The sequence below is a fragment of the Rhincodon typus genome, chromosome 38 (genome assembly GCF_021869965.1).
Source record: "Rhincodon typus isolate 14 chromosome 38, sRhiTyp1.1, whole genome shotgun sequence".
NCBI lineage: Eukaryota > Metazoa > Chordata > Chondrichthyes > Orectolobiformes > Rhincodontidae > Rhincodon > Rhincodon typus.
Window position 1 is genome coordinate 195,420 of NC_063369.1, and position 27,427 is coordinate 222,846.

General features: G+C 40.6%; 1 protein-coding gene across 1 annotated transcript in view; it reads left to right on the forward strand.

Moving 5' to 3' along the window:
• The window catches only part of odad3 (outer dynein arm docking complex subunit 3), a 36,990-nt gene extending 10,108 nt beyond the window's left edge, over positions 1–26,882 (forward strand). The window contains exons 3-13 of the mRNA XM_020523379.2: positions 352–426; positions 1,918–2,097; positions 2,410–2,511; positions 12,101–12,226; positions 13,497–13,619; positions 15,252–15,392; positions 16,059–16,219; positions 18,232–18,388; positions 18,737–18,892; positions 26,058–26,142; positions 26,586–26,882. Of these exons, the coding sequence (XP_020378968.1) occupies positions 352–426; positions 1,918–2,097; positions 2,410–2,511; positions 12,101–12,226; positions 13,497–13,619; positions 15,252–15,392; positions 16,059–16,219; positions 18,232–18,388; positions 18,737–18,892; positions 26,058–26,142; positions 26,586–26,755 (1,476 nt within the window). The 3' untranslated portion in view covers positions 26,756–26,882. The remainder of the gene's footprint in view (positions 1–351; positions 427–1,917; positions 2,098–2,409; positions 2,512–12,100; positions 12,227–13,496; positions 13,620–15,251; positions 15,393–16,058; positions 16,220–18,231; positions 18,389–18,736; positions 18,893–26,057; positions 26,143–26,585) is intronic.
• The last annotated feature ends 545 nt before the right edge of the window (positions 26,883–27,427 follow it).

Below are 27,427 nucleotides of genomic sequence, written 5' to 3' on the forward strand. Positions count from 1 at the left end.
AAATTCCTCAAAAAAAATCTTTTCCAGAGCTGACCACATGTAGGACTCCCCAAAACAAAAACACAACTTATTTTAAAGAAAACTGTGTTTTTCAAAAAAAACTTTTGCAATGTAAAAAACACCCTCTAAAACACATTGTCTTTTTTAACTTCTGAATTTAGAATTAAAAAAACTCAGCCGTTCACTGTAGAAAAGCTCATTTAAAAAAAAGTCTCTTCCACCTCACTGCCCTATCTTAGATTGACGCCTCTGCGTTGTGTCAGATCTTACCCCTATCCAATGTTTTTATATATCTTAAGGGATGGCTTAATGGCTTAATTTATGGGAATACATTTGAATTTTGTGTTTCAGAGCAATGAGAAACTTGTTAAAGAATCATTTCAAGACCATCATGAGAAAGCAGCACTGAGAAATAAGAGTGGAAAGGTGATTGTCGAATGGATGTTCCTGACAGCTATTGCAAAATCAAATGTGATTCAAAACCTCTTAAAAATGGTTATAGGTGAAAAGAGAAACACAAACCAAAACACTCCATTTTTTAATTCCATGATCCTGAGAACAAGGTAGACATTTGTTACAAGTATTTATAAGAATGATACCTGGACTTTAGGAATTAAGTTATGTGGCGAGATTATACAAATTAGGCCTATGTTCTCTAGAATTTAGAAGGTTAAGGGGACACCTGATCAAAGTCTTCAAGATATTAACAGGAAAATACAGGGTAGATAAATTATTTCCATTGGTTGGGTTTCTAGAACTAAGGGGCATAGTCTAAAAATAGGGCCAGACCATTCAGGAGAATTATTAGGAAGCACTTCTACACAAAGAATAGTAGATTTTTGGCATGCTCTTCCACAAATGGTAATTGTTTCTAGATCAGTTGTTAGTTTTAAACCTGAGATAGATTATTTTTGTTAAGTAAAGATATTAAGGGATATAAAGGGAAATTAAGGCAAGCATATGGAGTTAGGCCACAGATCAGCTGTGATCTCCCTAAGTGGCAGAGCAGGTTTGAGGGGCTGAATGGCCTATGTTCCTATTTGTGTTTTGTCAGAGAGGCCTCATCCTGTGGTAAACTCAAAATTCTCTGAAGTTTGCTTTGTTCTAGGAGGTTGTTGTGGGAGGAAAGATTTTTGGACTGTAGAAATTTGCTGCTAGTTGGAGGCTATGTACTGCCAGGGATGACACTAATAGCCAGCCAATCTTGTAATCATTGCTGCTCAAGATATTTGGAATTTAGTATGACTACAAACTCCATGCCTATTTCAACATCAGCATGCTTTAGCCTTAAAGCCATAAATGAATCGTTATTGGATGCCTCAGTTAGCCACTCACAACTTGAACTGAATCATTGCTATCATACATAATGGGAGCTAAAAGGAAACAGTCTGATGAAATGGGATTCTGTACAATTAGAAGGAATAGAAAGGTTTTGGCCCTTTGGGATTCTGTACAATCAGAGTCAAAATGATTTTAGAAACAAAAACAGAAATTGCTGGAAAAGCTCAGCAGGTCTGGCAGCGTCTGTGGAGAGAAATCAGAGTTAAAGTTTCAGGTTGAGTGATCCTTCCTCAGAATGAACGTTGTTGAAAACATGGGGACAAATGATTACTCACAAAGATAAATGCCTCCCAATCTATTTTCCTGCGCAATCCCATTTTAACACTTAACTCTGAGGAAGGGTCGCTTGACCTGAAACATTAACTCTTATTTCTCTTCACAGATGCTGCTAAACCTGCTGAGCTTTTACAACAATTTCTGTTTTTGTCCCCAGACTTATAAAAGTTTTTTTAGTGTAAAGTACAAGAACAAGCAACAGTTGGGTTTTAGTTGAATAACATCTTTCGCATCTAATATAGCAATTTATAACAAAATATGAATTTAATTAAATGCTTTCATGCCTCATTCATTGCGCAGGATGTCATTATGGTGATGGACCAGAAAGTTTGTGATAAGATTAAGCGCCTGAATGCTCTTAAGCATGTGACAGAGATGAAGAAGAAAATTCAGTTGGACCTGGAGATGCAATACAGCAAGAATATGCAGGAAGTGAAAGCCCTGCAAGAGATCATGGAGAATGTGTCCGAGGATGCACAGGTGAAACTGCCAGTTCAAAGAAAAGTCAATGGGCAATTTTTAATACATCAACTTTTAAAAAAATTAGTCCTCTAAAAGAGGGTGTAAAAGGTAGATCCCTGTTAGCATTCACATAACTTCCTGAGAGTGAAGTTCTCACCCCCTGTCAGGGTGTTGGGAGCAAGCTGTTTGGTACAACCTTTGGGACTGTCACTTGAGATAATCACCGGCTGCTTATTTGTCATTGCCACTGAACATTGTGCTTTTATTGAATGCGTTTTAAATAAGCTGCTAAACAAATTCTTAAGTTATCTCTGCTGTCACTAACTTCAGACCTTGCGGCTCCTGGAGAATCGTTTGGAGAAAACCCAGCTAAAGTATCGTGAGGCAGTGCATGTGATGAAGGTGTACCAGAGACTAAAGGCACATCTGCAGGTATGACTACCTTTTATTTGCAACATAACCTGCTATAGCCTTGCAATTCCCAGTGTTGCTATGATGGAAAAGGGGAGATGTTGATCAGAACATCAAGTTACATCCGAGGTACATTGACAAATTCTATTTTGATTATGAGCACAAACTGGTTAAACTGGAACATCAAAAATCTCTATAATTGCTTTTTTACTCCATGGAAAGTACCCTGTTAAGTGGGTGATGAATATTAACTGTATTTATATTATCGAAACCTGTCCTCACACTAATTCTGTTAAGGAAAGTGGCAAAGTGGAAAGCTGTAGATTTCTTTCTGCAATTTAATTTCCCAGAGCAATGTAATCTGGCGCTAGGTCATCTGGACAAGTACATTGCAAGCACTTAGACAGGACTCACAGGAACAAGAGGAGGCAAGTCAGTCTAGCCTGTTTTGCAATTGTAAGATCTTGGCTGATCAATACTTTATCCTTATTTCCTGCTTTTCCCACCTTCGATACTCATTCCCAACCAAAATCTACTGATCTGAATTGCTGTCCAATTGCTTGTCTGTCTATGATGTTCCCCTAATGGACAATGATAAAATGTGGGGTCAACACTGGGCACTTGGGACAGAGTAGTGGTGACCTAGAGAGATATGCAGACAGAATGTATCAAAGGACATTCTTTATGCAAAGTATGTGGCCGGGTGGTTACACAGTGACTAGGATAAGAGAGGGGGTTTGTATGTGAAAGGCAATGTCAATCTTGCCAGTTATGTGCTGTATGTAACGTGGTTTTGTATCTGCTATGCCATTACGCTGCCTGTGACGCCAGATTTCAAACACTTGTCTGGATGCACAGCGGCCTTTCAAAGATGGCACAGGTACAAGGGATGCCAGTCATTCAGCAGATATCTGCTGATTGATGAGTTGTTTAGGAACGGTGCACGGTAGGCACTACAGGAAAGAAGGGACTGAATGACCACCAGACAGTCCAGAAAAAACAAGCAAGTAGTGCCGGAGTCCCCTGAGGTCCCACTCACTAACTGGTATTCCATTTTGGAAGCTGATGAGGGTGCTGGTACTTCGGAGGAGTTCGGTCAGAGCCAAGTTTCTGACACCACAAGCAGTTTGATTGTACAGTGGGGAGGAAGAAGAAAGGAAGAGCAACATTGAAAGTGGATTCTTTAGTCAGGGGAGCAGATAGGCACTTCTGCAGCCAAAGACGTGACTCCAGGATGGTATGTTGCCTCCCTATGCCAGGGTCAGGGATGTCACTACAGCTGCAGGGTATCCTGAAAGGGAAGTGCGATAAGTTAGAGTTTGTGGTACGTGTTGGTACCAATGATATGGGAAAAGTGAGGAATGACGTCTTGCACCAAGAATTCAGGGAACTGGGCAGTAGGCTAAAGAGCAAAACCTCAAAAGTTGTAATCTCTGGATTACTGCCGGTGCCACATGCTAGCGAGTATAGAAGTAGGAAAATAGGACAGATGAATGTGTGGCTAAAGAGCTGGTGCAGGGTTCAGGGTTTCAGGTTCTTGGATCATTGGGACCTCTTCTGGGGCAGGGGTGACCTGTAGAGGAGGGATGCATTGCACTTAAACTGGAGGGGAACAAATATCCGCGCAGGGAAGTTCGCTAGTGCTATTCGGGGCTGGGAACCAGAGCAGCAGGTCAGCAAATGGAGGGGTTTAGGGTAAGGTAGACATTATGACCAGTAAGTTTGAAAGGAGGGACAGGTTAATGAACACAATGGGGTTGATGGGCTGAAGTGTGTTTATTTCAATGCGAGGAGTGTTATGGGTAAGGCAGATGAGCTTAGAATCTGGATCAGTACATGGGGGTATGATGTCCTGTGCCCATTAGAGAGACTTGCTGCTCAGTGCTCCAGAGTTTTGATGTTTTAGATGAGATAGAGAGGGAGGTAAAAGAGGCAAAGGAATTGTATTACTAATCAAGGAGAATGTCACAGCTGCACTCAGAGGACATATTGGAGAACTCATTCACTGAGGCAATATGGGTACAGCTCAAAAATAAGAAAGGTACAATCATTCTGTTGGGATTATAATATAGGCCCCCTCCCAACAGCCACTGGCACATCGAGGAACAGATATATAGGCAGATTATGGAAAGATGCAAAAACAGCAGGGTTATCATAGTGAGTGACTTTAACTTCCCCAGTATTGACTGGGACTTTCTTAGAGAGGCTTAGATGGGGCAGAATTTATTAGGGTTTCTTGAAACAGTGTGTGGATAGTCCAACTAGAGGAGGGGCCATTCTGGACCTTGTATTGGCTAACAAGCCTAGTCAGGTGACGGACTTTTCAGTGGGAAAACATTTTGAAAATAATGATCATAATTCCTTAAATTTTAAGATAGCTATAAATAAGGATAAGTCAGGACCTTGCAGGAAGGTACTAAACTGGGGGAGGGCAAATTATGTCAGTATTAAACAGGAGCTAGGAAGTGTTAATTGGGAGCTGCTGTTATCAGGCAAGTCCACATTTGACATGTGGGAGTTCTTTAAAAGCCTACTGATCAGAGTTCAGGACCAGCATGTTCCAGCAAGGAGGAAGGACAAGGATGGCAAGGTATGGGACCCTTGGATAACGAGGGAGATTGAGAATTTAGTCAAAAAGAAAAAGGAAGCATATGTAAGATTTAGAAAGCTAAAAGTCGGATAAGGCCCATGAGGAATATAAACAAAGCAGGAAAGAACTCAAGTAGGAAATTAGGAGAGCAAGGAGAGGCCACAAAACGTCCTTGGCTGGAGGTCCATGACTAGTGATGTTCCACAGCGATCTGTACTGGGACTGCAGCTGTATGTGATTTATATAAATGACTTGGATGAAAAGAGAGATGGGTGGGTTAGTAAATTTGCAGACGACACAAAGATCAGTGGAGTGGTGGATAATGTAGAAGGTTATCAAGGGATACAGTGGGACACAGATCAATTGCAAATAAAGGCATATAAATGGCAGATGGAGTTTAACCCGAGTAAGAGTGAGGTGTTGCACTTTAGGAGATCAAATATTAAGGGAAAGTATCCAGTTGATGGTAGGACCCTTAGCAGCATTGATGAAGGGAGAGATCTTGGGGTTCTTGTCCATAGCTCCCTGAAAGTGGCCACACAAGTAGATAGGGTGGTAAAGAAGGCATATGGCATGCTTGGTTTTATTGGTTGGGGCATTGAGTACAAGAGTCAGGAAGTGATGTTGTAGCTTTAAAAGATTTTGGCTAGGCCACACTTAAAGTATTGGGTTCAGTTCTGGTCGCCACATTGCAGGAATGTTGTGGAGGCTTTGGAGGTTTACCAGGATGCTGCCTGGATTAAAGGTATGAGCTTTAAGGATAGACTGGACAAACTAGGGTTGTTTTCTCTGGTGTGGCAGAGGTTGAGGGGAGACCTGATAGAAGTTTATAAAGTTATGAGAGGCATAGAGAGGGTTGACAGTCAGAACTTTTTCCCAGAGTTGAAATGACTAATACTAGAGGGCATGCATTTAAGGTAAGAGGGGGAAAGTTCAAAAGAGATGTGAGGGGCAAGTTTTTTTTTTGTTTTACACAGAGATGGTAGGTACCTGGAATGTGCTGCCAGGGGTAGTGGTGGAGGCGGATACGACAGGGATGTTTAAGGGGCTTTTAGATAAGCACACAAATAAGCATGATTAAGGATATGGACCATGGGCAGGCAGAAGGGATTAGTTTAATTTGGTGTCATGTTCGGCACAACATCATGGGCTAAAGGGCCTGTTTCTGTGCCGTACAGTTTTGTGTCTTATCTTCTATCTTGTACTTAGCCAAAACAGTAAGATCTGTCCGACGTGTTTATTTAAATATTGTTGCACTACTTCTGGTGCTTAATAAAACAAAACTTTAAAAGGGTAGCCGCCTCCAGAATTGTGATGCATTTGGAAATGGGTACAAGAACTCTAGTCTGATAGAGTCATAGAGACATACAGTATGGAAAGAGACCCTTCGGACCAACTCATCCATGCCAACCAAGTTTCCAAAACTAAAGTAGTCCCACTTGCCTGCCTTTGGCCCATATCCCTCTAAACCTTTCCTATTCAGGTACCCATCCAAATGTCTTTTAAATGTTTTAACTGACCTGCATCTACTACTTTCTCTGGCAATTCTTTCCACATATGAACCACCCTCTTTGTGATAAAGTTGTCCCTCAGTTCCTTTTAAATCTTTCCACTCTCACCTTAAAATTATGCCCTCTAGTTAGCCATCTTTTCAAATGCCAATCTCAGCATGATCAAAAAAATGTGAATATAAGTTAAAAACAATTTAAAATAGTTGATGTCAAATATATATGATTAACAATCTAACAACTGATTTAGTTTCAATATTCTACTGTAGGAACGCAGACTGTAAAAGCAAAATGTTAGCTAGTCTATAACATGTCAATCCTTGATTATAATAAGGAACTTCAAAATCTTCTTTTGTTTTAATTGCTAATGTGTAGTCACCTTTGGCTTCAGAAAAATCTACTCTTAAGTGCTTGATTTGACTTCTGCTGTTGTATGCAATAGCCAGGTCCTCGGCACAGCATTTGCTGAACACGTATAACCGTGTTATCAGTTAGTCAGACATCATGGCTAGTATCAATCTTAAACGTTATATTATGATTTTCTGACTATTAACATGCGATAAATGGTTGGAAAAACATTTGCCATACGCAGCCAAACCTCTAATGTGTATTTTGGTAGATGAGACAACTCAGAAAATTATCACTTTGTCCCATGATCAAATGCATTATGTGCCCTCCTTATGAGGTAAACTTAGGTAAAATTTAAGAAAGTGGATCCTAGTGGATTGGACTTGATTGTTTACCATTCCAATAGTTTGCATGAATCTTATAAATCTTAAACAATATAGAAAGCATTGATGCAAAGATTCACACATAATGCCACTTCAGATACATTTTCCTGTATGGATTTTTAGAAGGAAGGCTTACAATAAATGGAATTTTCTAACAAGGCATATACAGAAATTGAAGTGGACATGGGCATTCCATTATAAAGGACAGGAGTTTTCTCATGTTTCAGATATGTATTTGTCTTGCAGTCAACTCCATCATAAACTGAGCTTTTTTTCCAGGATTTTGTGAAGACAAAATGACTGCCTCATTTGTTTACCTTATAGAAACAGCAAATCTAAGGAAATTTATTGTTAAGTTTAATGCTGTAAGATACTTGGTGAGATGTGGTGTGGCAACTCTATCAACACAAGTTTATTTATTTCCTCCTTTCTTATCTTAACAAAAAATGAGAGTTTTTAACAGCTGAAGATGCTCTTCCCTGAGTCACTGCACCTCCTTTTCCCAGTCCCAGCATCTGTCAATCCTGCCTTTGTATACAATCCAATGAGCATAATAGTGTACATAGGCAAATGTATTTATGTATTACACAAAAACCCTACAAAAGACAAACTATTGATAAATCATGCAATTTCTAGATTGAAATGACTCTGCAGAAGACGGTATCCTGTCACCAAGTCACCCTTTATTTAGACGTAGAGAGTCTTTGACATTGATCTCCCTCCCTCAGAGCTAGCTCTCAGAGTGAACAGGATGTCTGACACTCCCATTCTTATCTGTCAGCCAGGGCTCCCTGATTGGAGCAGATTAACACCTCCAACCAGGAAACGCATTCTATGATGTCCACCTGGCTGATCTCATTACAACCACTGCAGTAAGGAAGAGGTCTATGTCTGGAAATGGTTAGGAATCTGTTAGAAATGATTCTGTAGAGGCCACTATGTTTTGTGTAACCAGGGGACAGTAAAATAAATGTACATGGTGCTTGAATGTTTACAAAAACCAAAAATTTGAACAATTGCTCTTGGTAACAAATGCAATGTAGCAAAGTACATTATGAGTGAAGGAGTTTAAAAAAACAGCACATGAACCACTTGGCAGTAGCAGTGCAGGAAGATCCCAAAACAGAAACAGGGCAAGTTGACATTAAGAGAAACGATGATTAGAGTGTGGCATTAGAGACCTAAGATTGTGCCAGCAGACAAGGTCCAATGTTGCAAAAATGGTAAAAAGACAGAGTTAAAGGCTCTGTATCCAAATATACTTATCATTCATAATAAAGCGGATGCAGTGATAGCTCTAATATGAATAAATATGCATGGTGTATTTTTTTGCTTACTCATGCAGGTGTCACTGACTAGACCATGAGAAGATGGTGATGAGTTGCCATCTTGAACTGCTGCAGTCCATGTGCTGTAGATAGATCCACAAGGCCAATAGGAGGTAGCCATTTCAGAGACAATGCTGTAGAATGGCAATGGCCGGGACCTGAATCTTCTAAGACACCTGACATTTAGGAAGGACAAGAAGCTAAAAATAGATAGAAGAGTAGCTCTGATAAAGTATAATAGAGAGAGATGACATTAGTTCTAAAGATGTAGAATCACTTGTGGGAAATGTTTATAGACCCTGCAACTAACCACTCTGTAGGACAGGGTATACAGGAAGGAATAATGGTGGCTTATGAGAAAGATACAGTGATAATCATGAGCGATTTTAATCTACACACAGATTGTGTGAATTATAGGCAAAGGACTTCTGGAATATTAATTTGTTTAGTATTTTTGGGATAAATTTGTAGAGCAGCACATACTAAAGGCAACTAGAGAGCAGGATCTTCTGGATCTGGTAATACACAATGAGAATAGGGTTAATTAACATTGTCAATAAAGGCAGGCTTCGGTAGCAATGATCATAACATGGTTGAATATTGTATTTAGTTTGAGGGGGAGAAGAATGCATCTGAGAATAGAGTTTGGAACATAAATGAGGGCAATTATGAGGGTATGAAGGTAATTGTCCAAGTGCATTGGGAAATTAAGTTAGGGAATGAATCAGTAGAGATGCAGTGGCATACATTTAAAGAGGTATCTCACAACATTCAACAGAGATACATTTCAGTGAGAATGAAAGACCGAAATAGGTGAAGGACTTACCATCCATGTCTAACTAAAGAAGTTAAACATTGAAAGATTAGATTATATATAAAAAAAGGAAAGTGATTAAAACAATAGTAAAGAGGGACAAAAATAGACTGAGAGAAAGCTGGCTAGAAATATGAAAACAGTGTTATGCAGGTTCTTTTAATATATTGTTATTTGAGAAATGGGATATTCCATGGCAAAGTTAGAGTGAGTAATGGCCCTTCAAGTATGAAGTAGCAGAGAGAAGATGCTAGTATTTACCCTTGTGGAGTGCAGGAGATTATTGACCTTCTTGCAGCATTACTGGATGTCCCTTTCTACAGCATAGACAACACTGACCTCTGCTGCTACCTCTGACTAGACCCAATGATCCTGGTGGATGATTTCTTTCTACAGTCATCTAGTAAAAGTTCTGGTCTTCTCTTCACTACCCAGCTCACTAGAAACTCGAGGTCCTCGTCAAGGAATTAGAGAGTGAGCTTGCCTTTCTTCTGTGCCATGTCTTCACAATTTAGGGATGAGCATCACTACATGAGGGCCAGTTTGTTGCAAAGTTGGGTAGAATATTTTTGGATTAGGAGTCAGGAAGTTAGAATTTGGTGCACTAAAATGCTAGGGGGGAGAGCAGTACGTGGTCCCTTTAAAAGATGATGTGCTTTTTCTATGCTTAGCGATTCAAAAAGGATGTCTGTGGGCAGCAGCTTGTGGGTTTGCAGGTGTACAAGGAGCACCTGAATTGAAACGTTTGTATCAAAAGGCCACACAGTTAGTAGGCCAAGCAGCAGTTTTGTTTTGATACCAAGACAACAAGTTTTGAATTTAGCCAATCAATTTGAATTAGGCACTTAGATACCAAAAACCAATTAAATTTAAATTTGATGGTTTTGACAACATAGCACCAATCCTATTATAAGAAATTGATATGTCATCAAGGGTATAAAAGAAGGGGCAGTTGGGCAAAGACAGGAGCGTGAACTGCCATCTGCTAGAGATAACAGTGCTCAGCTCTTAGAGAAAGCACCATCTATTCACAATGGTACCATGGCACTCCTAGCTAAGATTCTTGATGGAAGAATTCACAGAGAAAGTATTCCCAACAGAAGAATTCACAGAAAAATTGTTCCTGACAGAACATTTGATGGAAAATGCATTCATGACAGAACAATCAATGGAGAAGGCACAGAGCATTCTGGAAGACATGTAATCTGGCTCTAATTTCAAGAGACTAAATTCTATTTTTTTATTTTATATAAGTGGGACTCAAATTTATTGGAACAGCATACTATTAGAATTTTGTTATATTCAGGAATATTTAGTAGTTAGAAGGGAATTATTCAGTTTGTTAATAGTTTAATTAATTTGTTCACTGTTACAGTTAGATAAATAAATTGATACATGTTGATTGTAAAGTGAGTGTCAGGGATTTGTTTTATTTAACTGCTAGAAGTTGCGGAAAGGCGGGTTACACCACTTCTCACACTCCTTTTATAGACTGTAGGGCGAGGTGCTCCTCTTCGGGTGTTTCAGTTTTACTTTTCAGAGCGGGGGTCAATCTCCGCTTTATACAAGTTCCAGGCTTTCAGTATCTGAAGTGGTGTCCAGCTGAGTTTTAAATATGGTGCCAGAGATATGGAATCCAGAAGGTGCTAGCAGTAGAGGGCAGTTTCATTTTGCTCACCACAGAATTCAGTGAGTAATTCACCCGACATCTTGCTCACAATTAATTGGGGAAAAGCAGAATATTGTACAAGAAAACCTGCTCCAGGCTACGGTGCCATGAAACTCACTTGCCACAACATTTCAACTGCAAAAGGGAAAATTCATCCCTTGGTCAGCAGCTGATTTTTCTAAATGCCATTTGATAAAATTGTCAATGACACCTTTTATCGCATTGTTGATGATTGAGAGTAACTGGTTGGATTGGATTTGTGCAGCTTTTTGTGGTTTCAAGATAATGTGTTAATTTTCAATTTGGGGGATTGTTGTGGTGAAGTGATAGTATCCCTGCTATGGGGCTAATCGTTCCCTGACTCAAATCCCAGCTGTTCCAGAGGTCTGTAACAATGTCCCTGAAGAGGTTGATTAGAAAATAAATACCAATTTTCAATTTGTCAAATAGGTGCCAATGTTGTAGCTGGACTGGAATATCTTGGTTAGGAGGGAGTCTTGTTCTGGCACTGAAGCCTTCAGTAATGTAGCCAGGATCCATTGCATTTTTTGATATAACAGAGTGAATTGAACTTGCTGAAGACTGGCCTGTATTTGGTGGAGCTCTCAGGAGGATGCTGGGATGGACCATCCACTCAGCACTTATGGCTGAAGATGGTTGCAAAAGCTTCAGCCTTGCACTGGGCTTGACGTTCTGGGCACCCTTACCTTTGAGTTTGGGATGTTTGTCCTCCCCTTAGTTGATTAACTGTCTAATATATTATTTATTACTGATGTGTTAGGACTGCAAAGCTCTAAGGTTATTCGCTGCTTTAGCATCTAGAAGAAGCAGTGTAAATCCACATATCTTTTTGGTTCTTGTTGGAAGCATTTAGAAATATTCAGAAGTCTGTACAAGTATGAAGAACAGTGTATTCTATAGCTGTGATATTGTTCTCTTGTTTTATATTCACCATTGTTGCTACTTCCAGGAGGAGAGTGTGAGCTTTCAGAAACAACTTGATACTTTGGAAGCTAAAATCCTACAGCAACAAGAGGAACTGAAAGAACTTCAGGCCATGAATACTGATGCCCAACTATCTCGAGATGCTACCAAGGTACCAATCTGAACACAAACATGTTTATTTCATCATCTCACTGAAAGTCTTGGCATTGTGTGCTTGTGGGCAGACTTTGATGGATTAGAAAGGCTGAGACCTGAGCATGGCATGAATTATCTGTTGCTATATCTGAATTCCGTCAGGTGCTTGTTTGGAAGATGCCCACTATTTTGACGGCTTTCCATCTCCAAGCAAGACCGGAGTGTTAATGCTAGGTCAGGAGGAGTGTGAAGAAAATACTTTATCTGACTGGGATATTTTTGGCTCGACCTGATCACAGAACATTGAGACAGTGAGGCACTTTTAAAACAGGTGAAGAGGTAGAGTTTAAAGTACCAGCAGCATTGAGGTTGAAAGCAGTAAGAAAAGTTGAGATAAATCAAGAAGTGGTGGTTACATAATATCTATTTTGGTTATTAAAAGGTTGTGTGAGAAAGGAAAGACCAAGAGATGAGGAAGTTCAATTTTTGAGCTGTTGGGAACTGTTCAAGTTGGGGAATCATTCAGTCAGGTGTTCTAATTTCTGAAAACATGCTGTGAATAAATGCAGGAATTGGACACACACACATGCACAGAGACATGCACGCACACAAAAGCCTAGGCACACACACACAGAGACACAAAGGTGCACACAGGCAAATGTACCTTGGTCCTGAATTTCTGATGGCCTGATAATTGTTTCATGAAATGTAGATAGGATTTGCGCATGAGAGCTGTATGGTATTTCCATCATAGCAGACTCTAAAGGAATTGCCCAAGAAAATTAAAGGTCTAATTCCCCTGCACATGGAAACTTTTGAAAATATCCATTTAAGTCAGAGAAATTAGAGGATTCCACTGAAGTTAAGTAAGTGCTTATTCAGGAAAAGTTAGACTATTAAATATCTTGTCTAACTCCTAAGTAACTATTAAACTGACCCCTAAGTACCTCACACACCCTCAACTACATTTCCCCCAACCCCTTACACCCAACAGACCCTAGGCAATATACCCTTTTCCCCCAGGCCATCAGGACACAACATCCCCCCCTACCCTTGGGACCTGACACCGCCCCTGCCAACACCCTATCCAGAGTTTCTTCCTGATTTCTGAAGAAGGGTCCCGACCCGAAACATCAGCTTTCCTGCTCCTCTGATGCTGCCTGGCCTGCTGTGTTCCTCCAGCTCCAGACTGTGTTATCTCAGACTCCAGGATCGGCAGATCTTACTACATCTTATATTTTAATGGACTTAGTGGTTAATGGTACTTATGTGATTTCACGGAGCAGACAGAACTCCAGCAGCACGAGGAGGTTATGCATAAGGAACGACGGGAACGGGAAAAGATTCTCACTGAGTACAAGAAGATGGCTGAGGAGAAGAGAACACAAGCAGAACGTGCAGAAAGACGGGTAAGAATCATATAGAAGGAGTCTTTAATTCCAAAGGGATCCAAGTGTCCTTGTTCATAACTCACCAAAAGTTAGCGTGCAGGTTTTGCTAGCAATTAGGATGGCAACTAATAGGTTGGTCTTCATTGCAATAGTATTTGAGTACAGGAGTAAAGATGGCTTGGTGTAATTGTGTAGAGTCTTGGTCATACTGCACGTGGAGTATGGTGTATAGTTTTGGTTTCCTTATGTATGAAAGGATCTAGATGCTGTGGAAGGAAATCAACACAGGGTCACCAGGGTAATCCAATGAAGGATTTTTTTATGAGGAGACATTGAGGAAACTGGGCCTGTCATCTTTAGAGTTGCGAAGGACGACAGATGATCTCATTGGAACTTACAAAATCTTTACAGTATAGAAATAGGTAGGATATTTCCCTTGGTTGGTGATTAATATTTCCCCTAAGCTGCATAGCTTGGTGGTTCTGCATACAGTGATCGATATTGGCACACTGAATGTGGCATTGACTTGCAGTTTTTGAAGTCGCTGTTGTGCCCAGGTCTTGGAGACCCATGCAGCTGGGAAGAAAATTAGAGGGAACACTCCTGGGTGGTCAAAAACCAGGGGATATAATCTCAGAATAAAGGTAGCCCATGACGACTTCCATCTAGAAGGACAAGGGCAGCAGACATATGGGAACATAACCACCTCCAAGTTCTCCTCCAAGCCACTCAACATCCTGATTTGGAAATATGTTGCCGTTCCTTCAGTGGCACTGGGTCAAAATCCTGGAATTCCCTCCCTAATGGCATTGTGGGTCAACCTACAGCTAGTGGACTGCAGCGGTTCAAGAAGGCAGCTCACCACCACCTTCTCAAGGGTAACTAGGGACAGTCAATAAATGCTGGCCCAGCCAGCAACACCCACATCCCACAAATGAATAGAAAAAAAAGCCCATTTAAGACTGAGATGAGTAGGAATTTACTCGCTGAGAAGGTGGTGACTTTTGGAAGTCTGTACTCCAGAAGCTATGGAAGCTCAATCATTAATAAGGTCAAGACAGAAATCAATTTCTAAATAGTAATAATGACAAGGGATATGTAACAGGCACAGGAAAGTGTCTTTGTGGTGACTGAGCAGTCCTGATCCAATTGAACAGTGCAGCAGTCTCAGTAGAGTGAATAGTATATTACAATGATCCTACTGTGTAAAATATATTTATATACACAATATGATCATGCTTGAATCCAAAAGTTCTGTGATGAACTTCTGCATTCCCAGCTTAGCCAGGATATGGCTTCTGTACTTTAGATGTTTGCCACGATACCCAATAAATCCTCCGCAATCAAGGCAACTTCATTCACGTCAAGCCAGGACCTGTGGTGTTGAACACAACTAGTTTCATTATCCTGGAAACAGATCATAACGGATGGGGAAATCACATTGTGCTCAAGTTCATTATTGACTCAGTGTGGAGAAAAGATCATCCCAAAATCCAAAAAAGTGTCACCCTATGGAGTACTGACAATAATTGTAGTTCTAGGTGAATCTAGCCAATCTCATCTTGTGAAACATCACCAAGAGTGTTATTGGAGAATTTATCAAATGTCTGTGAGTGATTAACAAACTGGTTTTATGATGATTTTTTTCAGGCAATGAGAGCAGGTGCTCACTCTGAGGAGTTGCACTTTGAGCGACCTGCAACACAAGAAACTGGGGCCGAGGAAAGAGCCATCAACATATTTGAAGATATCTTATGGATCAAAACTGTGACTGGTGTTAGTGATGTACAGGTAAGGGGCATTCAGGGAGAAGTGTGGTTCAAAGATTCCTAGAGCTGCCACTCCAGTCTAGACACTGAGGCCCAACCTCTGGGTGAGGGGACCATACTGTGCACTATATATAGTGTTCACTGATGCCTGGTTACTTTTAAACATACTCAGTAATAAGCACATCTGGAATGCTTTGAGATTTTGATTTTGATTTTTCAGCTCTTGAATACTGAGAAAATTAAAAGACCATTGACTTAAGAAAATTATTTTCCATTGTTCGTTGCAGATGTTTAAATATATATCTTGGGTAACTCCTACCTGTTTTCAATGCTGTTTAAGTAATTTTTGTGTCAGATTAAGCCTAAGATAATGATAACATGTTATTCTGCCACTATCTGAGGTAGCGGTTAAAATCAATTATTGAAATAAAATGAATGTGCTTCTCTGTTCAACACTGCAGAAGAACTGTCACTAAGTGTGCAAGTGAAAACGTTCTTGAAAACATTGTTCTCAAGCTCCTTTACCAGAATAGTCTGAACCGTGGATTCATAGAATAAATAAACCCATATGCGTAAAAATAGAAAAAAAATGTTGCAGTAGAATGTGATGCTGAGTAGTGTAATAATTTGAAATGTGCAAGACATTTAGATTTTCTGGTAAAAGCTTAAGTCTTGCTTTTGGTTGCAGGATGTAGTGAAACGCTTTGTGATGCAGGAAGAAACCTTGAAGCATTTGGAGGAGTTGGAACTGGAGAATGAAAAGCAAATGGTGCGACTAAGGGGGGAGAAAGAGGTACTGCATGCAGAATATGACCAACTGAAGTATTCTGGTGAAACAAAACTTTCCAGGTATGAAGAATATTATATGTCTGTGTATCTAGATTACAGCTCTGTTTCCACACCCATTTGTCTTGTGACTGAGGTAACCCCAAATAACTTTGTTTCTTCACTTACATCCAACACAGCTAGATAAGATCCACTGATGCATGATTTATGTTCAATGCTTTCTGCTATGTGATCAAGTGGTTAACATCAGGTGTTAAGCTAAATCAGCTCAATTTAAGATGTTTCAATCCAGAGCTTGAGAGACAGTAGGTCAGTTTCAGATTTAGAGGAGATGTTTTGAACAAAATGAGCACCTGCAGGCAAAGTAACAGTGTTCATTATTAATTACAAAAAAAAAAAAAAAAAAAAAAACTTTGCTTACTTCAAGCGTTAACCACTGTCTCTGGAGAGAGAAACAGAGTTAATGTTTTGAGTCCAGTATGATTCTTTTGCAAAAATTGACTCTCACTGGACTCTGAACATTAACTGTTTCTCTCTCCACAGATGCTACCAGAGTTGCTGAATTTCTCCAGCAGTTTCTGTTTTTATTTCAGGTTTCCAGCATTCACAGTATTTTGCTTTTATTTAAATGTCAAACAGTGTCAATTTAGCTTGGTCCAGTACAGCTCACATTTCAGATACAGAAGTGTACATATGAAGAAAGAACCCAGCCATTTAAAATAACTAAATCTAAGTCCAGAGATGTGCAGGTTAGGTGGATTGGCCATGCTAAATTGCCCATAGTGTCCAGGGAGTTGCAGGCTAGGTGAAATAACCATGAGAAATGCAGGGTTACAGTGATAGGGTGGGTCTGGTTGGGATGCTCTTCAGCAGGGTGGTGTGGACTCGATGGGCCAAATTGCCTGCTTCCAAACAGTAGGAATTCTATGAAATAGTGGTTTAGATCAGTGAAACCATTCAAAACAAATAGCATTGAGTTTTACAAATATGTGCAGAAAACATGATATTGACATTGTATATGTGTAGTTATAATTCTGTGTGCAATTTGAGAATTCCATTATAGAAAAGCCATCAAGGAAAAGGGACAAAGGTTCATTAGGCTGACTTCCCCCAGTACAAAAATTGTCTTATGGGGAAAGTTCAGAAGTTTGGCAAAGACCTCACTCAACAACCTAAAGAAGGTTTAAGATAATACAGCCAGTAATCTGGAGTAATCCCTTAGTGCACCTACACTCCAAGGACTGCAGCAATTTAAGAAAGCATCTCACTACATTATCAAGGGCAATGGGGAATCTGTAATAAATGCTGGCCTAATCAGTGATGCACATATCTCATGACCAAATAAAAAAGCCCTGGCGGCATCTATATTGGTGTTACTACCAAATATGGCTATCTCAGGGGCCACCCAAAAATGAAGTGGTACATGATCAAGGATTAAGTAATGCATCTAATGTAACAATCCATCTGCAGAGATAGGTGAGGTCATACTTTTGGTGTCTTTTAATTTCTGTTTGTGAAGTGCAGAATTAGCTTTTCCCTCTTTTCTTTTATAATTCTCTTCTCTCCCAATCCTCATTATACTTCACAATGAAATTATTGTATTTGTTTCTGATCTCCCATTCTATTTAATTTCTTGTCATTTTTGGTACTTGTTTATTTCTCATTTTATCTTTTAATTAGCTCTTCAAAGCTGGATGAAGAATATAACAGGGAATGAGTTTGAATTAGACAACTCTCTGAGTTGGCATAAGCATGATTGGTTGTGTGTGGCCTTCTTCTGTGCTGTATTATTTTCTGCTTTTTGTATTTTTTCCTCAACGTTCTCTCTTTACTTCACCTCCCTGCCTTTTCTTTTCATACTTTGTCCTTTTTTTCCACTTACCTTAAATCTTTCCTGTTTTCTATACTCAGGCAAAGTCAGGTGTTCTCAGTCCTTTTGCTGTGATATTAAGCCATGCACCTGCACGTGTGCTACTTGTACGTTTAAATTCATACTGCCACTCATACTGAATGCTCTGTTCATTCACTATTGCTTTAATCAAACTTTTCTGCTTTCCCTGTGGTTTTTAACATAGTGAGCAAAAATTGTTAATGGAACTACAAACTCACCTGAACAATGAGCAGAAACGACGAGCTAAGCTAATGGAGTACCTTGAATATGTCAGCCATATCACCATGTCCGTTAAAGCAGGTGTGGAACATATCTACGAGAAATTGAAACATGTGCAAATTGTAAGTAATGGTCACACGCGATAAAACTGATAATTCCAGAGATTTTGTTCCAGTGAGTAAGTTGATCAGTTCCAGAGTACTGCAGGGAATGTTACCATTGCCTATTTCCTGAACTTGGATAGGTTAGTTGAGAGTCAGAATGAGATCCTGTTTGCTATTACTGACATTGTTGGTGGTAAAAGCTGAACTGTTTCAATGCCTTATGTTTTTGTTGGCAACATGAAGGAATAAAGTCTTTTCACGTGATGTATTTTATAAAATGTGTGACGTATTCAATATTGAAAGATGCTACCTTAATGCTGAGCTCTGGAGATTTTCATATAACTTGTTTGTATTTTAATTATTCAGTCAAAGGGCAGTATTCCTGCTGTGGTACTGAGCCCCACATCAGATGAGTATGTATTGGACTTGTTATCATTTACAGAGGAAAAACTCCTTAAACTTTGTCGAAATCTAGAAGGAATCGACATGAAGAAGACATTGCAATTGATGGAGGATGATGAGGTGAGATAATGCATTGGAACAAGGGCCTGGTGGATCTTGTTGAGTATGCAATCTTCGATTGGGGTTGTTAATGTGGGCCAATCAGGGAGCCCTGGCTGACAGACATAAACAGGAGATTCAGAGAGTCCCCTCACTCTAGGGACTAGCTGAGCTAGCTGGTCAGAGTCATGACTTGATGACAAGATGCCAGCCTCTGTGCATTTATTTAATGCAGCTTCTTTATCCTCTAGCTATTTGTTTTTGAATGGCAACACCAGTTTGCAGGGTGCGGTGTAGGGGAACATAGAACAGTACAGCACAGGAACAGATCCTTCAGCCCACCATGTCTGTGCTGACCATGGTGCCATTCTAAACTGATCCCATCTACCTGAACATGGTCTGCATCCCTCCATTACCTGCCTGTTCATGAATCTGTCTAAATATCTCTTAAACATTGCTATTGTATCCACTTCTACCACTCTACTGGCTGCACATTCCAGGCACCTACTACCCTCCGCATAACAAACTTGCCTCGCATACCTCTTTTAAACTTGCCTGTCTCACTTTAAACCTATGCCCCCTGACATTTCCACCCTGGGAAAAAGAATCCAACTGTCCACCCTATCCATGCCTCAATTTTATATACAGCAAACTTTTTGTTTTAACTGGCACTGTTCATGAAATCGGCAAAAATTATATACCTCAAATACTGTGAAGTTTACTGTATTATTCTGTACAATTATAATAATTTTTTAAAATTTATTTACATCAATGTAAATACATTTGTTGTTCAATCAAATGGCCACACAAAATATCAACAGTTGATTCAATTTTGAGTCAATTTCTCCTCAAATATCACAATTTATAGCAATGTCCAAGTAGTCAGTTGAGGGTTTTCTGCCAGTAGGTTTTAATTAAGGTAAAGGTGCATACTATTTGAGTGATTTCTGCTGTAAATAAAGTATAATAGTGATGTGTATACCCCTGCATTACATTTCTATTACTTGGCATGTGTTCTTACATTGATTATGTGGACCTCTTGATTATCTGGAAAATTTGATCAATAGGCACATTCCTGGTCCCATTGGTGCCAGAATATAAAAAGTTTATTGTATTTCTGTCAGGTTGCCCCTCAGCCTCCAACGGTGTAGCGGAAACAATCCAACTTTTTCCAACCTCTCCTTATAGCTAATGCACTCCAAACCAGGCAACAGCCTGGTAAACTATTTTGTACCCTCTCCAAAGTCTCCATATCCATCCTATCTTGTAGCGACCAGAACTGAATGTGACTTGCCAACTTTTATACTCAATGCAATGAAGGTAAGCATGCCCCATGCTTTCTTTACCTCCTTATCCACTTGTATTTCCACTTTCAGGGAGCAGTGGACTTGCACTCCAAGATCCCTCTGTATATCAATGCTCCTAAAGATTCTGCCATTTACTGTATACTTTCCTCTTGCATTGGACCTCCCAAAACGCATTAACCTCACACACTTTTCTGGATTAAGCTTCATCTGCCATTTCTCCACCCAACTATCCAACTGGTCTACATCCTGTTGTATCCTTTAAAGCCTTACTCACTATCACAACTCCACTAATTTTTGTGTCATCTGCAAAGTTACTAATCAGACCACCTATATCCAAATCTACATAAATTTCCAAACAATAGAGGTCTCAGCACTGATCCTTGTGGAATACCACTGGTCAAAGACCTCCAGTCAGAAAAACACCCCTCCACAACTACCCTCTGTCTCTATGACCAATTTTATATCCAATTTACCAACCCATCATGGATCCTATGTGACTTAATCTTCTGGATCTACCTACCACAAGGAACTTTGTCAAATGGTTTAGTGAAGTCCATTTAACCAGCATCCACTGCTCTACCCTCAATCATCTTTGTTACTTCCTCAAAAAATTCAAATCACATTTGCAGGACAAGATGTCCCCCACACAAAGCTTTGCTCACTATTTGTAATAAGTTCATTCTTTTCCAAATGTGAGTAAATCCTGTCCCTAAGAATTTTCTCCAATAATTTCCCGTCCATTGATGCAAGGCTCACTGGCCTATAATTTCCTGGATTATCCCTGTTGTCCTTCTTAAATAAAAATAGAACAAGTCTTCTGGGATCTTACCTGTGGCTAAAGAGGTTACAAAGGTTTCTGTCAAGGCCCCAGAAGTCTCCTCCCTTGCCTCCCTTAGTATTCTGAGATTGATCCTATCAGGTCCTGGGTACTTATCTACCTTAATGTTTTTCAAGACACCCAATACCTTCTCCTTAATATCAACATGCCTAAGAATATAAGAATACCCCTTCCTAATATCATCATCATCCATGTCCTTCTCCTTGGTGCATACCGATGCGAAGTGCTCATTCAGGACCTCATTCACTTCCTCTCATTCTACTCATAAATTCCCTCCTTTGTCCTTGACTTCAACCTACCCTTTCCATAGTTACCCTATTGCTCTGAATATACACATGGAATACCTTGGGATTCTCCTTAATCTGACTTGCTAGGGACATTTCATGGCCCCTTTTAACCCTCCTATTTCCTTGTTTATGTTCTTTCCTTTTCCTTTCTCTTCCTCAAGGACCTTGTCTTATTTCAGTTTCTTCAACCTTACATATGCTTCTTTTTTCTTTTTGACGAAACTTTCAATATATCTTGTCATCCAGTGTTCCTGAATCTTATCATTCTTATCTTTTGTCCTCTTGGAAACGTGCTGGTCCTGAACTCTGATCAACTGGCATATAAAAGACTCCCACATGTCAGAGGTAAATTTACCCTCAAATAGTTGACCCCAGTTTACTTTCTGCAGTTCCTGCCTAATACTGTTGTAATTAGCCTTCCCCAATTTAGTACTTTCACCCGAGGACTGGTCTTATCCTTACCCTTATCCTTATCCTTAACTCCCTCATTGAAACTTCATCTGGCCAGCCTCATTCCCCAATACAAGATCCAGTACAATCCCTTCCCTGGTTGGAATTATCTACATGTTGTTTGAAGAAGGACTCCTAGATACACCTAACAAATTCTGTCCCCAAATAAGCCCCTGGACCTCAGGAAGCTCCAGTCAATGTTGGGGAAGTTAAATTACCCACTACAGCAGTTCTGTTTTTATGTCTTTCAATGATCTGTTTACATATCTTCTGCTTGCTATTGGGAAGCCTATAGAATAACCTCATTGTAGTGATTGCACCTTTCTTATACCTGAGTTCTACCCATATGGCCTCACTGAATGAGCCCTCCAAGGTGTCCTCTCAGTGCAGCTGTGACATTCTCCTTAATCAGTATTGCAACTCTGCCACCCCTTTTACATCCCTTTGTATTATGTCTGAAACATTGAGCTGCTAGTCATAGAGTCATACAACATGGAAACAGGTCCTTTGGCCCAAACTGGTCCATGTTGACCATGGTGCCCAGTCAGCTAGTTCCAATTGCCTGCATTCAGTCCATATCCCTGTAAACCCTTCTCATCCATATACCTATCCAAATGTTTTAAATGTTGTTATTGTACCTGCCTCAACACTTTCTCTGGCAGCCCATTCCATATACACACCACTCTCCGCATGAAGAAGTTGCTCCTCAGGTCCTTCTTAAATCGATCCCCTCTCGTTCTCAATTTCCTATCCCTGGGGAAAAAGACTACATGCTTTCATCCTATCTATGCCCGTCATGATTTTATACACCTCAATAAGGTTACCCCTCATTCTCCTACGTTCCATGGAATAAAGTCCTATCCTGGCCAACCTCTCCCTATAACTCAGGTCCACTAGTCCTGGCAACATCCTCAAATCTTCTTTGCACACTTTCCAGTTTAACTATGTCTTTCCTATAACAGGGTGACCAAAACTGTACACAATACTCCAAGTGCGGCCTCATCAACAAATTATACAACTATAACATAACATTCCAACTCCTACACTCAATGCCTCGACCAGTGAAGGCCAGCATACTAAATGCCTTCTTCACCACCCTGTCTACCTGTGTCACTGCTTTCAATGAACTATGTACTTGTACTCCTAGCTCCCTCTGTTCCACAACACTCCTTGGGATCTTACCATTTACTGTATAAGCCCTACCTTGGTTTGACTTTCCAAAGTGCAACACCTCACAGTTATCTGTATTGAATTGCATTTGCCAATCCTCAGCCCACTTCCCTATGTGATCAAGATCCCTCTGTAATTTTTGATAACCTTCCTTGCTATCAATGATACCTCCTAATTTTGTATCATCTGTAAACTTATTAATCATTCCTTGTACATTCACATCCAGGTTATTTATGTAAATAACAAAGGTCCCAGCACCGACCCCTGTGGCACACTGCTAGTCACAGGCCTCCAGTCTGAGAAACAACCTTCAACCATCACCCTCTGTTTCCTACCATTGAGCCAATTTTGAATCCAATTACCTAGCTCTCCCTGGATCCCATGCGACCTAACTTTCATAACTAGCCTGCCATGTGGGACCTTGTCAAAGGTCTTAATAAAGTCCATATAGACAACATCCGCTGCCCTACCCTCATCTATCCTTTTGGTTACCTCTTCAAAAATCTCAAAGAATTGTCAGACATGATTTCCCACATACAAATCAATGCTGACTATCTCTAATCAGACCTTGACTATCCAAATGTTGGTTGATTCTATCCCAGTATCCTCTCCAATAACTTGCCTACCACTAATGTCAGGCTCATTGTCCTGTAGTTCCCTGGCTTGCCTTTGCTACCTTTCTTAAACAATGGAACAACATTAGCCACCCTCCAGTCTTCTGGAATTTCACCAGTGGCTAAAGATGAAGCAAAAATTTCTGCAAGGGCCTCTGCAATTTCTTTCCCTAGCTCCCACAGCGTCCGAGGATCGACTTGATCATGCCCAGGGGACTTATCCACCTTAATGCTCATTAAGGCCTAAAACACCTCCTCTCTGGTAATGTGTATGCAGTTCAAAACTTCCCAACTTGTTTCCCTTATGTCCTTAACATCCATGATTCTGTCCTCAGTAAACATGGAGGAGAAATCTCCCGCATCTCCTGTGGCTCCACACATAGATGGCCAAGTTGATCTTTAAGGGGACCTATTCTTTCCCTAGCCACCCTGTTAATATAGCTATAGAACCTCTTGGAATTATCTTTAACCATATCTTCCAGATCTGTCTCATACTTTTTGCTCTTCCGTCTTAGGTGTGCTCCTACATTCTTTATACTCACCTAGGGATTCACTTCAGCCTGATAGCTTATACCCATTGTGTGCCTTCTTCTTGTTCCTGACCAGAGCCTCAACATCCCTAGTCAGCCGGGGATCCCTAAACCTGCTAGCTTTTCCCTTCACCCTAACAGGGACATATTGTCCCTGGACTGTTGATATCACACTTTTAAAAGCCTCCCATTTGCCAGTCATTCCATTTCCTCACCCAATCGACCTCTGCTGGATCCTACCTAATGGTCCCAAAATTGGCCCTGCTCCAGTTCAGCACCTTAACCTGTGGACATGTCCTATCTTTTTCTATAACTATGTTAAAACTAAGAGAGTTATGGTCACTGGACCCAAAGTGTTCTCCTACTGATACTTCAGTCACTTGCCCAACCTCATTTCCTAAGAGGAGGTCCAGTGTTGTACCCTCCCGAGTAGGACCCCCTACATATTGATTTAGGAAACTTTCTTGGATACATTTGACAAATTCGACTGCGTCCAGGCTTTTTACACTCTGGGTGGCCCAGTCATTACAGGGGAAATTAAAATCTCTAACCAATACTACTCTATTATTCCTAGAGGTATCCGCAATCTCTCTACACATCTGCTCCTCTAGTACCCGCTGGTTATTTGGGGGTCTTTAATACAGTGCCAACAGAATGACCACCCCCCTCTTGTTTCTAAGTTCTAACCGTATGGCCTTATTTGATGACTCCTTAAGAATATCCTCTCTAAGCACTGCTGTTATGTCCAGCATTATCAAAAGGGCAACACCCCCTCCTCACTTACTTGTACTTCTGTCATACCTGTAGCTTCTGTATCCAGGAACACTGAGCAGGCAGTCCTGCCCTTCTATCAGCCATGTTTCTGTTATGGCTATAATACCCCAGTCCCCAGAGCCAGTCCATGCTCGGAGTTCGTCTGTCTTTACGGTCAGGACTCATGTGTTGAAATAAACGCACTTTAAACCAGAAGTCTTTTCCCTCCCTTTACTGTGCCTCTGGTTATCCTGAATAATAAACTTGCTCTCAATGGCTAATGTATTTTCTCTTGACTTCTCTTATTTAGTATCCCACCCACCTGCCAAAATTAGTTTAAGCCCTCCCAGGTAACACTAGCAAATCTCCCCACAAGGATATTGGACCCCTCTGGTTCAAGTGCAAACCATCTCTCTTGTACAGGTCACATCTACCCCAGAAGAAATCCCAATGATCCTAGAACTGAAAACCTTGCCCCCTACACCAGTTCCTCAGCCACACATTCATTTGATCTACCTTTCTATTTCCATCCTCACTAGTGTGCGGTGCTGAGAGGGTCTATCCTCACTGGCAAAGTCCTGCCCTCTCTCAACCAAGTTTCTGTAATGGCTACAACATCAAAGTTCCATATACTAATCTAAGCTTTAAACTCATCTGCCTTATCTGTTATATGCCTTGCATTGAATTAAATACAATTCAGACTGCTACTCCCAGTGTGTTCATTGACCTGACCCTGCCTGTTCCTCCTATTAGACTTACTTAACTTAACCTCACCTTCTCCTCAATCACAGCACATGCTGACCGACTGCTTTGGTTCCCACCCCCCGCCACACTAGTTTAAACTGTCCCTAGTGACACTCGCAAACCTCCCTGCAAGGAAAATGGTACCCCTCCAGTTTAGGTGCAACCCGTTCTTCTTGTACAGTTCCCTCCTCCCTGGAAGAGATCAAAATGATCCAGATATCCGAAACCCTCCTTCGTACTTCAGCTGCCACACAATCAACTGTATTTTCTTCATATTTCTAGCCCCAGTAGCACATAGGATAATCTCAAGATTATAACCCTAAAGGTCCCGCTTTTCAACTTTCAACCTAACTCTCTAAATTCTCTTTGCAGGACCTCAAACACAATTCTGTAGGAGCCCCACATTACTGGGGAGGTCCCATATGTATGTGTTCCAAATCTCCATTCTCCTGTGGAAATACATATGTGAACTATCTTTATGCTTGTGTTTCAGTTCCATGCCAGCGTGCAAGGCAATCTTCCAGCTTACAACATGAGAGTGAGGCTTCCCACAGCCGAAAAACCCGATACGTATGACGGTGAGGAACTAAATTTGATTCTCCTTCACAGAGTTTACTCTGTTGGGAGAGGGAGTGAATTCAAGCAAAAATAACAGGACTTGGACTAACAGTATGGAAAAGTTCAGCAGATCTGGCAGCATCTGTGCAGAAAAAAATCAGAGTTAACATTTTGGGTCCAGTGACCCCTCCTCAGAACTGGTCACCAGACCCGAAATATTAACTGTGATGTATTCTTCACAGATGCTGCCAGATATGTCGAGCTTTTCCAGCAACTTCTGTTTTTGTTCCTGATTTACAGCATCCATAGTTCTTTCAGTTTTTATTTGGACTAAGAGTATGTCTGTGTGTGTCTCTCTCTCTCTCTCTCTCTCTGCCTCCTTACCTTTCTTTGTGTCTTTCTCCTGGGTTCTTTCTTTGCCATGCATTTTCTTGTCCAGTGATGTCGGGTTTTCTGATTGCAGATGATGACGATATTGATGATGATGATGACGACAACAGGAGTGATGATAGTGGTGACATTGTCACAAGAGCAGTACTAAAACAGCAATCACAGCAGATTGTTGACTGGAAAACCAAAAAGAGGACTCGACCCAAGAGGAAGAAAGTGAAGCACAAATCAGTTCAGGACTGAAGCCCACTGGATCTAACCTGTTTGTGCACAGAGGCACAAGTCTAGTGGACACAGATCATATAACCATTTATAATAGTAGAAAACCAGTATATAGCCAGTAAAATATAAACAAATGTTTATAAACAAATCCTTTCATGTGACTATTAATTCTATCTCAAATATTTATTTTTAGATGTTTTCCCCACCACTAAAGTTAAACTGACTGGTCTGTAATTGCTGGGCCTATCTTTACTATCTTTATTTAACAAGGGCGTAATGTTTGCAAGTCTCCCATTCTGCTGAATCTAGAGAAGATTGGAAGATTAATGCCAGTGTCTCTGCAATTTCCAAGCTCACTCTCTTCAATATCCCAATCAAAACCCCCACCTCCACTCCACATTCCAGCTGTAATTGAGGATACAGTAGCTGAACTTAACTATACAGCCATAGTGATCTTGAACTAAGGAGCTGGGGAGACCCAGGTAAATGAGTTGTGCTGCTAATGCAGTAAAAGCTGCCAGCCCTGCCCCACACTCCATTTCAGTTTTTAAACATTTGATAGTGCTCATTCTTTACTGAAAAGTAACATCAGAAGGGACTTTCCAGTCTTTTACCTGCATATGTATCGTGTGCCCGGGTTTCCTTGGCTGAGGTATTAAACCTGGTGAGAATTGGAACACTACCCTGATTTTA